Below are 13,673 nucleotides of genomic sequence, written 5' to 3' on the forward strand. Positions count from 1 at the left end.
GGGCCCCTGGGGCGGGGGTGGGGAGTGTCAGCCTCAGGGCGTGCTGGGGCCGTGCGATGGGCTACCTGGTCTTTGAGCTGCATCTCCGTGCAGTATTTCCACTGCTGGAACACGTCAGACAGCTTGTCCAGGCCGCCGTGGTGGAAGTGGAAGACCTTGTACTGGCTCTCTCTGCTGGCGACGACCAGCTGGCCACTGGTGCAGGCCTCGTCGCTGAAGGGCCATCGGAGAGGGGAGAGGGAAGCCCGATGAATATGTAAACACGGGGTTTTTATTTCCAAGTATAATCAGAGGCCACTGTCACCAACCTCAGAAGCAGGAAACAGTGAGTCCCAGTGGAGCTAGCTGCTGGTGGGCGGGGGCAGAACTAGACCCGAACACAGACCATTACCCGCTTTGCTGAAGATGGCGAAACTGCTCCTTCCTGGGGGGCCCTGGGGCTCCTCTCTGGAGACCTGCCAGAATGGCCCTCTCCCCACGACCACCTGCCCTGCTACATGGTCCCTGCCGTCTGGGAGACCTGGGGGGTGGATGCTGGGTGCCTGGAATCCGGTTTTGAGCCCGGTGGGGCGTGTGCTAAGAGAATCTCCTGGGAACAGACTCCTCCGTTGTGTGTGGGTGGAACTCTGGGAGAACCCTCCAGGGAAACTCACTAAACATCCGTCAGTGCTGTCAGCCCAACCCCGGCTGCCCTTAGATGAAAGGCTGGAATGTGGCTCTGGGTTTAGGAACCCCCCTAGCTTCTGGACACGCCGGCTTCTTCTAAGCCCGTGCCTCTTGTTGGAGCTGTCTGTGGCTGGGCGGTCCTGACTACAAGGAAGAGGATCTGATGTGGGGAGGACGGCAGGAAAAGTGGCATCGCCCACCCGTCACAAAAGGAAGGGAGCCTCTGTCCGCAAAGCCACGGCCTGGCCCGCATGGGTGGCGGAGCTCCAGAGCATCTCCCCAGGATCAGAGTGGCCCGCAGCTGCTACTCTCTGCCCTGGTTTGGTTTCTTCTCCCAAGCCAGAGTTGGAAGCGACCACGAGCTACGTCACTCAGAAGGCAGGGGAATGAGTTTGGTAGCTCGCCCTGCCTAAGAACTGCCGGGGAGCCGCAGCGGGGAACCACTGCCTCCGAGACCAGTGCAGGAAGAAGAAAGACACCTGTGAAGACTCCAGCCAGGGCCCTGTGTCCCCACGCCGTCCACTGCAAAGCCCAGGCTGCTGGGAAAAGCACACATGGCCAAGTCCCAGGAGGCACCCAGAGACACATCCTACCTGAAGAAAAGGCGGAGGGAGCGCATGTGGCCCAGGTCCACGCGGAACACGCCGCAGATCTGCTCCAGGGCGCATACCCGCTGTGGCTCGTCCCAGCGCGGGGTCTGCAGGAGGCCGTTGCTGTCCGGGAAGCGCAGGCTGGTGTCGGAGCTGGACGGGGGGCTGGTGAAACAGTTGGTCCTGTGATGATGGCCACATGCTTCCCTGCCCACACCACCCAAAGGGGGGGTTGGGGGGCAGGGGGAAGCCATTTAAACCTACACACCAAGCTTAAACACACAAGGACAGCTGAATATGCCCAGTAAACACCTGTGAATGAATGAATGAATGAATGAATGAATGAATGAACCCCACTGCACAATTCCATTTTCATGATCGAATTCCATTCCCCTTCAATAGAGGCAGTAAGTCATCATAGTCCTGACAGCCAAGGTCACACTGACTGGGGTTCCTTGCTTATGACCTTGGCCAAGCTACCAAGCCTCTCTCAGCCTTCGTTTCCATGTGGATAAAGGGAGGAAATCAACAAGGCTTGGTTTGCCTACAGCATGGGGCTTCTGCCATGGTTTCCACAGGCTCGTCATGTTCCTGGAGGGTAATGGTTCGGTTTGTTTGGTAAGAAAACATTTGGGTTATCAGTGAGTGTTGCTAATAACATCATGAACACTTATTAAAACACTGACTATGGGCCTGGACCTGGGCTAATGCTTCTCAGGTGCTTTTATTGCATATAATCTTCACAAAAAATCCTCTGAAATGAATAGTGGTATTACGCCATTGTAAAGAAGAGGCAACTGAGGCCCAGAGAGGTTAAGTAACTTGCCCAAGGTCACACAGCTGGCAAGTGGTGGAGCTGAGATTAGAACCCAAGCTTTGTGGCCCATGTTCTCACCAGCATGTTGTGTAGCCTCTGTGCCTGCAATTCACAGTACGACCCCATTTATTCTATTATGTTTTATGAGTTTGTTACATTCCAAATTGTGAAATATTTTATTATACAGATTCAGCCACACCACAGGTTAAATCCTGTGTCTTGAGATTTTTTTTGAGACAGAGTCTCACTCTGTCACCCAGGCTGGAGTGCAGTGGCACAATCTCGGCTCACTGCAACCTCTGCCTCCAGGGTTCAAGCAATTCTCCTGTTTCAACCTCCCGAGTAGCTGGGATTACAGGTGTCTGCCACCACGCCTGGGTAATTTTTGTATTTTTTAGTAGAGACAGGGTTTCACCGTGTCGATCAGGGTACTCTTGAACTGAACTCAGGTGATCCACCTGCCCTGTGCTCCCAAAGGGCTGGGATTACAGGCGTGAGCAACTGTGCCCGGCCCTCTCTTGAGATTTAATAGTAATGTCTAGCAGATGCCTGCTGAAATAAAACCAGAGTAAAGGCAACACTCGGTACTGGCCTCCAGCTGCAGCATTCCCACAGAGACCTGGCTGCAGTCGCCGCTCCTGCCTTCCTGTTTGAGCTCAGAACATAGTGTCAGAGGTGATCAGTCCAGGCGCCTCCTCCTCCAGGGAGCACCAGGTCTAAGTATAAAGCTCCTCTGGAGGCTTCCAGCACAATCCCTCCCCACTTGCAACTTCCACAGAGAGAAAAGACTGGCCTTTCTAGAACCTGCTGCTGCATCAGGAACAGCACTGGGTCTGTGCTGTGGTAGGCAGCCTTTCTCCCCCTCCTGCCTAAGGAAGTCAGCACAGCAGGTCCTCCCACTGCTGGGGCCCTGAGCTCTCGAGGAAACCGAGTCAGGTAAAACTAGATCAGAGATGGTTACATGGGTCTATCACCCGAACTGCTGTGGCTGCACCATGGACAGACCCAGAAGGCCCAGGGCTCCCGACGTCTTCCCAAGTGGACCCTGCGGGAGTCACGCTTTGGAATCATTGCTCAAAACACAGGGCAGGTCTCGGGTCTGAGGCCAGCCCCACCGCACCCATGGATGCCGCCTTTCATAATCTGCTCGTTGAACTGTGGGGCTGCTGTGGCTGGAGAGCCGCTGCCCTGAGTGCTGCCCCCCAGCCCCACCCACCAAGTGGGGACAACAGAGGGTGGCATCCTTTCCAGCCTCCTCCCCGAGCCTTCTTACCACACCCAGCAGCAGAATCCCCCAAAACTGCACGTCCCTCCCAGCACACTGGGTCCTGTCCACCCCACAGGGCAGGCCAAGGTCTCCAGAAACCAGACACAACACAGAGACTCGCGTTGGCAGTCACAGGTGGAAGGCCCCGCCCTGCTGCTGTGGCCAGAGACTGCTGGTCCTTTGGAGGGTCAGAGCCAGTTCCAAACCAGGCCTCCCCAGTAACATGCCTGCAGGCAGATGTTGGCTTAAACCCTCTCACAACCCCTTAGGAGCAAATTATTTGCATTAATTGATTGATTGATTCATGAATTCAAGACACCGTGCTTGGGACCTACAGCTGGGGTTCCATAAGCTCAAACTAGGGCAAAGGTGATGGATGCCTCAGTTTGCTTTGACTGAGGTACGTCTGGTAGCACCACCCTGTGTGGTCATGGAGGATGAGGTGCCCCTCAAGGCCGGCCGCTGTGGGTTGGGGGTTGCGTCGTGTCTCTTCATCCTCAGCTCCCGGCCCTGGCTTGGTGCAGAACACACAGCCATTGAATGCTCATGCCTGAAGTGGAAATGTAATGTGTCTGGGAATGCTGAAGTCATAGACAACAAATTCTTAAAGAAAATAAACGACAGGGAAAATGAAATATGCATAGTGTTTTATTTTTGCTTATCTTTCTACGCACGTAAAGCAATTTGGTTTTAAGAATATTCATATATGCTGCAAATAATTTGGCTTGTTCATAAAATTATGTGATGCATTAGCACTAAAAGGATGGGTTTTTCAGGCAGTAACTCCCAAGATGCTATTAAGTTAAAAATGTCTCTTACATAAAACCAGAAGATGTTCAACTTTAGGAGATGTGGCAGTTCTTCATTTCTATCATTTACTGAGGATCACCAAAATGTGAAACCAGCAGTGTCACTGCAAACAGAATGGTTCTCTCTCCACACAGTAAACTATGCCGTGTCAGCCACGGAGACTAGGTTTCAATGTCCTCAATTCTTCACAGCTCATGTTATCAAGGGTAGCGCCTGTCTCTCCACACCTGAATCTCCACACCTGAATCTGGGGGTCCTTGCTTTGACCAATAGAATGTGGCAAACACGGTGTCAGGTGAGCTCTGAGGCCTGGGTGGCCCCTCACTCTCCCTCTTGGGACCATGTAGGTGAGACAGACAGATGAGAGCTCACGAAAGAGACACAAAACTGGCAGTCAATGCCAGAGCCCCGACACCTGTCAATGGAGCCATTCCAGACCCTCCACCCACCCGCACCTCCACCCACCCGCACCTCCACCCACCCACGCCTCCCGCTGGCTAAAGCAACCTGAGTGAACCCCAGGGAGCACAGCAGAACAGCCTGTCCAAGCCCAGCCCAACCCGAAGGCCTGTGAGTGTTTTTGCTGTTGTTGCTATTGTTTTGGTTTGGTTTTTTGTTTTAAAAAAGACCTGTATCCACCTCGCTGAAGTATGGTGGTGCAAACACGACTCACTGCAGCCTCAACCTCCTGGGCTCAAGTGACGCTCCAGCCTCAGCCTCCCAAGTTGCTGGGACTACAGGCACTCACCACCACACCTGACTGATTTTTGTATTTTTTATAGAGACAGGGTTTTGCCATGTTGCCCAGGCTGGTCTCGAACTGTTGAGCTCAAGCGATCCATCCGCCTTGGCCTCCCAAAGTGCTGGGATTACCCGCGTGAGCTACCACGCCCGGCCTGGCAGTTGCTTTAAGTTGCTAAATCTGGGGGTGGTTTATTTCACAGCAATAGATCATTGACACATGGACACATGCAGGATACTCGGGCTCTCAGGAAAAGCTTGACGGGGAGGAAGCAACCTTCAAACATATTGAGCGGTGGTTCTCAAGGTTGGGACACCAGGACCAGATCTGACCACTATTTAAAATACCCAGACCGCTAACCTTCCTCTTTTCTTTGCCCTGAGCCTTTCGAGTTGGCTGAACAAAAAGTCGATGGGAACCCAGCTGTAGGTCCCAAGCCAGTGTCTTGAATTCATGAATCTATCAATTAATTAATGCAAATAATTTGCCCCTAAGGGGTTGTGAGAGGGTTTAAGACAACTTCTGCCTGGAGGCACATTGCTGGGGGAGGCATGTGGGGGCCCCGGTGTCCGGGACTCTTGCCTGGTTAGAAATTGGCTCTGGCCCTCCAACTGACCAGCCTTCCCTGGCCACAGCAGTGGGGATGGGGCCTTCCACCCGTGGCTACAAAAGCGAGTCTCTGTGTTATGTCTGGTTTCTGGAGACCTTGGTCTGCCCTTTAGACTGAGCAGGACACAGTGTGCCGGGAGGGACGTGCAGGTATTGGAGGATATTGGAAGAGTGAGCAGGGTGTGTTGTGTGCTGCTGAGGATGGGAGACGAGGCCGGAAAGAATGCCACCCTCTGGTGGTCCCCCATAACTGCCAAAACTTGTAAGCCACCAAGATGTCCTTTGGTAGTGAATGTACTCATAAGTTTAAATGACAGTGGTGCAGCCAGACACGGTGGCTCACACCTATCATCCCAGCACTTTGGGAGGCCGAGGTGGGCAGATCACTAGGTCAGGAGTTGAGACCAGCCTGGCCAATGTGGTGAAACCCCGTCTCAACTAAAAATACAAAAATTAGCCAGGTGTTGTAGAATATGCCTGTAATCTCAGCTACTCAGGAGGCTGAGGCAGGAGAATCGCTTGAACCTGGGGGAGGCAGAGATTGCAATGAGCCAAGATGGCACCACTGCACTCCAGCCTGGGCAACAAGAGCAAGACTCCGTCTCAAAAAAAAATAAAATAAAAATAACTGTGATGCAGCTAGACAAGGGAATATATTATTCATCGTTAGAAAGAAATGAGCTGTCAAGCTGTGAGGCAACACGAGGGAGCGTCACTGCATCTTAGAAGAGGTTTGCTAAGGGAAGGGACCCAGTGTGAAAGCTGCACCCTGTGGAATTCCAACTCCAAGGCACTCTGGAAAATACAAAACCACGGAGACAGTGACAAGATCAGTGGTTTCCAGGAGCTGGCGGGGAGGGAGGATGGTGAAGCGCAGAGAACTTCTAGGGCAGTGACACACTGGCATGACGCCAGAGTGGTCACGGTGACTCCTGTCATTATACATTTGTCCAGACCCATAGCATGTACAAGACCGAGGGTGAATGCCGATAGAAACTATGGGTGATAATGACGTGTAGGTTCCTGAGTTGTAACTACTCTAGTGGGGGAGGCTGTGAGTGTGCGTATGGGGAGAGGGTGGAAGAGAGAATTCTCTGTACCCTTCACTCAGTTTTGCTGTGAACGTAAAACAGCTCTAAAAATTAAAATCTATTAAAAAAAAAACACAACAAAACAATGAATAGCCAAAGAAACTGGGATGTATATATATATATGAAAGATGAACATCTTCAATGTGTAAAAAAGCACGTAAATTAAAAAGAAAACAAATCAATGTCCAACAGAAAACTGGCAAAAGGAAATGAAAACATTTAGTAGACAATAAATACAAATAACCAATACAATTTCCAGGCCCAGGGTAATGAAATAAATGGAAGTGGAAACAAGATAGCATGGGGAGGGGGTGGTATATGAAATTGGCATCAATTAACAAATTATAAAATCTAGTGTAGTAAAGGATTTGGGGAAACTGACACTCTGGTTTGGCTCAGGGGGAGGAAGAAAATAAATTGACCAAATATTTCTTTATTTTTTTGAGACAGAGTTTTTTGCTCTCGTTGCCCAGATTGGAGTGCAATGGCACGAACTTGGCCCACGGCAACCTCCACCTTCCAGGTTCAAGTGATTCTCCAGCCTCAGCCTCCCGAGTAGCTGGGATTGCAGGTGCCCACCACCATGCATGGCTAATTTTTGTATTTTTAGAAGAGATGGGGTTTCACCATGTTGGCCCAGGCTGATCTCGAACTCCTGACCTCATGATCCGCCCACCTCAGCCTTCCGCAGTGCTGGGATTACAGGCGAGAGCCACTGCGCCCAGCCCTGACCAAATATTTCCAAATGGCAATTTGGAAACAGGATGCCAAAGGCTTAAAAGTGCTTACCCATTTTGACTTTTCACTTTCATTTCTAGGAATGAATCCTAAGGAAATAGCTGGAGGTGCCCACAAAAAAGGCAAACAGGCACAGATGCAGAAAAGCACTTGACAGAAATCCAATGCTCATTTATGACAAAACTGTCCACAAACTATGAATGGAAGAGAACCTCCTCAAACCCATAAAGGGACCCCCAAATATTCCACCATGAGCATCACACCTAGTGGCAAAAATGGGATTGCTTTCCCCCAAGAGCAGCAATGAGATAAGGATGCAGCTTCCACCACTTCTGGTCCATGTTCTCACAGAGTCTGTGGCCTCTGCATCAGGTAAGAAAAGGAAATAAAAGACATCAAGACAGGAAAAGAAGGAATAAAACTGCTCCTATTTTCAGCTGATACAACTGTTCACACGAAAAATCTCATGGAATTTATAAAACAACTTTTAGAACTAATAACTGAATTTCATAAAACTGTAGGATAAAAGGTTAATAGAGAAAAATTAATTGCATCCTTAAACACTAGCAGCGTACAACTGGAACATGAAATAAATAAAACATTACATTTATAGTAGTTTAAAAAATCCCCACATAAAACACTTAGGAATAAGCTAACAAAAGACTTTCAAGAACTTCACACTGAGAAACACAAAAATTGCCGAGATAAATCAAATAAGACCTGAAGAAATGGAGAGATATACCATGTCCATGGAATAAAATCAACATGGTTAGGATGACAGTCTTGCCAAACTGATCTACAGATTCGACACAAGCCCAATCAAAATTCCAACAGGAAGTTTTACTTATAATTGATAAGCTGACCCTAAATTTTGAGCTAGTGTAACCAGAGCAACTATAAAAAAGAACAAAGTTGGAGGATTCATCGGATTTTGAGACCTACAAAGCTATCATCACGAGAGTTTGGTGCTGGTGAAAAGATTACAATGGTGAAATAGGCAAATAATCACTGCAACATAACAGAGTCCAAAAATATTGATTATTTACAAAAGTGAAAAGACAGTTCAGCAGAGAAAGGATGGCTTTTCAACAAATGATACTGGATCAACTGGATATCTGCATGAAAAAAATTAACATCAACTCTTTCCTCCCATCATAGCCCCAAATTAACTCAAAACAGATCATGGACCTAGAAGTGAAACCTAAACTACGAAACTTCCAGAAGAATGCATGAGAGAAATCTTTGTAATCTTGGAATAGGCCCAGGTTTCTTAGAACACAAAAAAACACCAACTGTAAAATAATAAACTGGAAAATTAAAGACCTTTTTTTTCATCAAAATACTCCATTAAAGGAAACAAAAATGAAAGTAACAGACTGGGAGAAAATATTCACAAAACAAATAGTCAACAAAAAACTCATACCCAGAGTATGTATAAGAAACTCTTAAAATGCAATAGCGTTGTTAGAGTTTTCTTAGACTGGACACCAATGTATGACCATCACTTTAAAAAAAGGATAATTTCATCTTCATTAAAATGAAAACCTTCTATTCTTTAAGAGATATTGTTAAGAAAATAAAAAGATAAGCCATAGACTGGGAAAAAGACATTTGCCAGATGCTTATATGATAAAGGGTTTATCATATAAATCAGTTAAATGCTTTAAATCATCATTCTATACAGAATACAGAAAAGGTCCTCAAAACTTAGTAATAAGAAAACAACACGCTAGGTGTGGTGGCTCACACCTGTAATCCCAGCACTCTGGGAGGTGGAGGTGGGTGGATTGTGACTTCAGGAGATTGAGACCATTCTGGCTAACATGGTGAAACCCCATCTCTATTAAAAATATAAAAATTAGTCCAGCATGGTGGCATGTGCCTGTAGTCCCAGCTACTTGGGAGGCTGAGGCAGGAGAATTGCTTGAACCCGGAGGCAGAGGTTGCAGTGAGCCAAGATGGCACCACTGCACTCCAGCCTGGGTGACAGAGCTAGATTCCGTCTCAAAAAGAACACAATCCAAAAATGGGCAAAAGATTTGAAAAGACATTTCACCAATGAGGATATTTAGATGGCCACTAAGCACATGAAAAGGTGCTAACATCATTCATTATTAGAGAAATGCAAATGGAAACCTCAATGCAATCTAAGGGAACATGATGTGATCCAGTACACATCTATTGGAATGACTAAAAAACAAATGAATGAGGCCGTATGTGGCAGCTAAAGCTTGTAATCACAGCACTTTGGGAAGCTTAGGTGGGAGGGTCACCTAAGCTCAGGGGTTCAAGACCAGCCTGGGAAACATGCTGAAATCTCGTTTCTACTAAAAATACAAAAAAACTATCCAGGTGTGGTGGTGCACCTCTCCCTGTAATCCCAGCTACTCGGGAGGCTGAGGCAGGAGAATTGATTGAACCCCGGAGATAAGGCTGCAGTGAGCCGAGATCATGCCACTGCACTCCAGCCTGAGCGACAGAGTGAGACTCTGTCTCAAAAAACAAACAACAAAACCCAAAGGAATGAAGCTGACGCTGTGGTGCTGGCCAGGAGGCAAGCAACGGAATTATCTTACGTCATGGCGGGAAGTCAAATGATAGAGCCACTCTGGAAAATTGGCAGTGTCTCATAAAGTCAAATATACCCCCTACCAAATGACTCAGCAATCCCCCCCAGGTGCTGACCCAAAATACATGGAAAATGTTCACATGAAATATGTGTGTGAATGTTTACAGCAGTTTTATGCATCGTCCCAAGAAACAAGAAACAACACGAATGTCTTTCAACTGGTGAATGGCCAAACAAGCAATGGTACATGTGAACAAGGCGACACAGACACTTCAGCAATAAAAAGGAGCAAACCGCTGATGTGCGTGGCGATGGGGATGCATCTCAGATGTATTGCGTTAAGTGAAAGAAGCCAGACACAAAGGCCTACAGCAGAAGATACTCAGCCTCCCCAGTAATCAAGGAAATGCGAATTAAAACCACAATGAGAGACTCCTGCTCACCTGTTAGAATGGTTATGGCGGACAAGACTGATCATACCAAGTGTAGCTGAGGACGCAGAGGAGCTAATGAACTCTCATGAACTGCTGGTGAGATGCAACATGGCACAACCACTTTAGGAAAAAGTTCGGCAATTTCTTAAAAATTAAACACATGCCTATTTCCAGTTATTCCATTCCCAAGTATTTACCGAGAGAAATAAAAACACATGCAAAGTCTTATCCATAAATGTTTGTAACAACTTTATCTAAAATAGCTAAGAACTGGCCAGGCATGGTGGCAGTGTCTCATAAAAGTCAGATACACCCCTATTTAGGCAAAAGATTTGAAAAAACATTTCACCAAAGAGGATATTCAGACGGTCAATAAGCACATGAAAAGGTGCTCAACATCATTCATTATTAGAGAAATGCAAATAGAAACCTCAATGCACTCTAAAGGTACATGATGTGATCCACTACGCATCTAATCCCTCACACCTACAATCCCAGCACTTTGGGAGGGTGAGGCAGGTGGATTACCTGAGGTCAGGAGTTTGAAACCAGCTTGACCAACATGGTGAGACCCTGTATCTATCAAAAATACAAAACATTAACTGGGCATGGTGGCGCATACCTGTAGTCCCAGCTACTTGGGAGGCTGAGGCAGGAGAATCACTGGAACCCTGGAGTCAGAGGTCGCAGTAAGCTGAGATCACGCCACTGCACTCCAGCCTGGGCAAGAAGAGCAAAACTCCGCCTCAAAAAAAAAATTAAAAATAATGAAATAAAATAGCTAAGAACTGAAAACAACCCAGTGGTTATCAACGCAGTGTAGTAATGAATTGTGGTCTGTACATACCATGCCATTCTACTTAGCAATAACACACAGCAACATGAATGCATGGCAATATAATTACACCTACTGAAAGAAGCAGGACAAAAACCCAGCACAGGCTGTGTGATCCCATTTCCACAAAATTCTGGAAAAGGCAAATGAACCAAGCACATGCTGTCTGATCCCATTTCCATAAAATTCTAGAAAAGGCAAATGAACCGAGCACATGCTGTGTGATCCCATTTCCATAAAATTCTAGAAAAGGCAAATGAACCGAGCACATGCTGTGTGATCCCATGTCCATAAAATTCTAGAAAAGGCAAATGAAGGCCAAGGAGGGTGGATTACGAGGTCAAGAGATCAAGGCCATCCTGGTCAACAAGGTGAAACCCTGTCTCTACTAAAAATACAAAAATTAGCTGGGCACGGTGGTGCACTCCTGTAGTCCCAGCTACTTGGGAGGCTGAGGCAGGAGAATTGCCTGAACCCAGGAGGTGGGGGTTGTGGAGAGCCGAGATCCTGCCATTGCACTCCAGCCTTGGTAAGAACAGTGAAACTCTGTCTCAAAAACAAAAAAAAAGAAAGAAAAGGCAAATGAATCTAGAGTGATGCAAAGCAGATGCCACTTTTTCCCTTTTCCCAATTATTCTATTGTGTCAAAATATATCTATCAACAAATGTACCATCTCAATCATTTTAAATGTACAGTTCAGTGGTATTAAATACATTTCTACTGATAATCAGAAATAATAAGGTAATTTTTGGTACTAATTTTTTTTTGAGGGTGAGCCTCACTCTGTCGCCCAGGCTGGAGTGCAGTGGTGTGATACTGGCAGCTCACTGATATTCAAGCAATTCTTCTGCCTTAGCCTCCCTTAAATTCAGGGAGGCGGAAGTTGTGGTGAGCCAAGATCTTGCCACTGCATTTTAGCCTGAGTGACAGAGTGAGACCCTGTCTCAAAAAAAATAAAAAGAAATATTCTTTTATCAGTTGAATTGTTTTAGCAAGCTTGTTGGAAACAATTGACCATAGATATGTGGATTTATTTCAGGACTCTCAATTCTATTCCATTGATCAATATGTCTATCCTTATGCCAGTATCATGCCATATTGATTACTGCAGCTTTGTAGTAAGTTTTGAAATTAGGAAGTGTGAGTCCTAATTTTTCAATATTGTTTTGGCTATATTGGATCTCCTGTATTTCCATATAAATTTAGGATTGACTTGTCGATACCTGCAAAAAAAAAAAAGCAGCTGAGATTTTGATAAGAATTGTGTTGAGTTGAATCTGCATATCAATTTGGAGAGTATTGCCATGGTAACAATATTAAGACTTCTAATCCATGAACATGGGATGTCTTTCTAATTATTTAGGTCTTTAATTTGCTTTGGCTTTTATAGTCTTAAGTGCACAAGTCTTGTGTGTGTGTATTGTAAAGAGAATTGTTTTATTAATTTATTTTTGCATTTTTCAAAACAACCAAAACAATTGAGTCCAGAAATAAACCCACGTATCTATGGTAAATTGTTTCCAACGAGTTTGCTAAAGCAATTCAACTGATAAAAGAATAATCTTTTTTTTTTTTTTCTTGAGACAGGGTCTCACTCTCACTCAGGCTAGAGTGCAGTGGCGAGATCTCAGCTCACTGCAACCTCCGCCTCCTGAATTCAAGGGATTCTCATGCCTCAACCATCTGAGTAGCTGGGACTACAGGAGTGCGCCCCTACACCCAGCTAATTTTTGTATTTTTTGGGTAGAGACAGGGTTTCACTGTGTTGGCCAGGCTGGTCTTGAACTCCTGAGCTCAAGTGATCTGTCTGCTTCAGCCTCCCAAAGGGATTACAGGCGTGCTGAGATTACAGCCATGCACCACTGTGCCCAGCCGGGTAAAAGAATGGTCCTTTCAGAAAGTAGCATGGAGACAACTGGAGAGCCACATGCAGAGAATGGAGTCCGACCATCGCCTCCACCTGCAATAGGAATCACGACTAGTGCAGGAGCTACAACTATCAATCTCTTAGAAGAAAACATAGACACTTTGATATGACATCAACAGGACAATCAACCAGAGAGAAAAACAGATACATCTGACTTCATAAATGTTTAAAACTCAAAGAACACTATCAAGAGAGTGAAATACAACTCATACAATGGGAGGAAAATAGCTACAAATCATGTATCTGACAAGGGACTAGTACCCAAATATTTTTTAAAAACACTTAAGATGTAGGAATAAAAAGACAAATGACTTAATTTAAAAATGGGCAAAGAATTTAAATAGATATATCTCCAGTGAAGATATAAATGGCCAATAAGCACTTGAAAAATTATCCAAATCATTATTCCCTGAAGAAGTGCAAATTGAGGCCAGGCGCCGTGGCTCACACATGTAATCCCAGCACATCGGGAGGCCAAGGCAGGCAGATCACCTGAGGTCAGGAATTCAAGACCAGCCTGGCCAACATGGTGAAACCTTGTCTCTACTAAACATACAAAAATTAGCCCGGCGTGATG

At 46.3% G+C, this 13,673-nt stretch overlaps 1 protein-coding gene across 12 annotated transcripts in view; it reads right to left on the minus strand.

The window, feature by feature from the left end:
• Positions 1-13,673, minus strand: part of TBC1D16 (TBC1 domain family member 16) — a 95,666-nt gene that overhangs the window by 15,246 nt on the left and 66,747 nt on the right. For all 12 annotated transcript variants that reach the window (XM_078374856.1, XM_078374854.1, XM_078374855.1 and 9 more), the window contains 2 exons: positions 1,260-1,421; positions 66-213 (listed from right to left, as the gene is read on the minus strand). In XM_078374856.1, the coding sequence (XP_078230982.1) occupies positions 66-213; positions 1,260-1,421 (310 nt within the window). The remainder of the gene's footprint in view (positions 1-65; positions 214-1,259; positions 1,422-13,673) is intronic.

The sequence above is a fragment of the Callithrix jacchus genome, chromosome 5 (genome assembly GCF_049354715.1).
Source record: "Callithrix jacchus isolate 240 chromosome 5, calJac240_pri, whole genome shotgun sequence".
Taxonomy (NCBI): domain Eukaryota; kingdom Metazoa; phylum Chordata; class Mammalia; order Primates; family Cebidae; genus Callithrix; species Callithrix jacchus.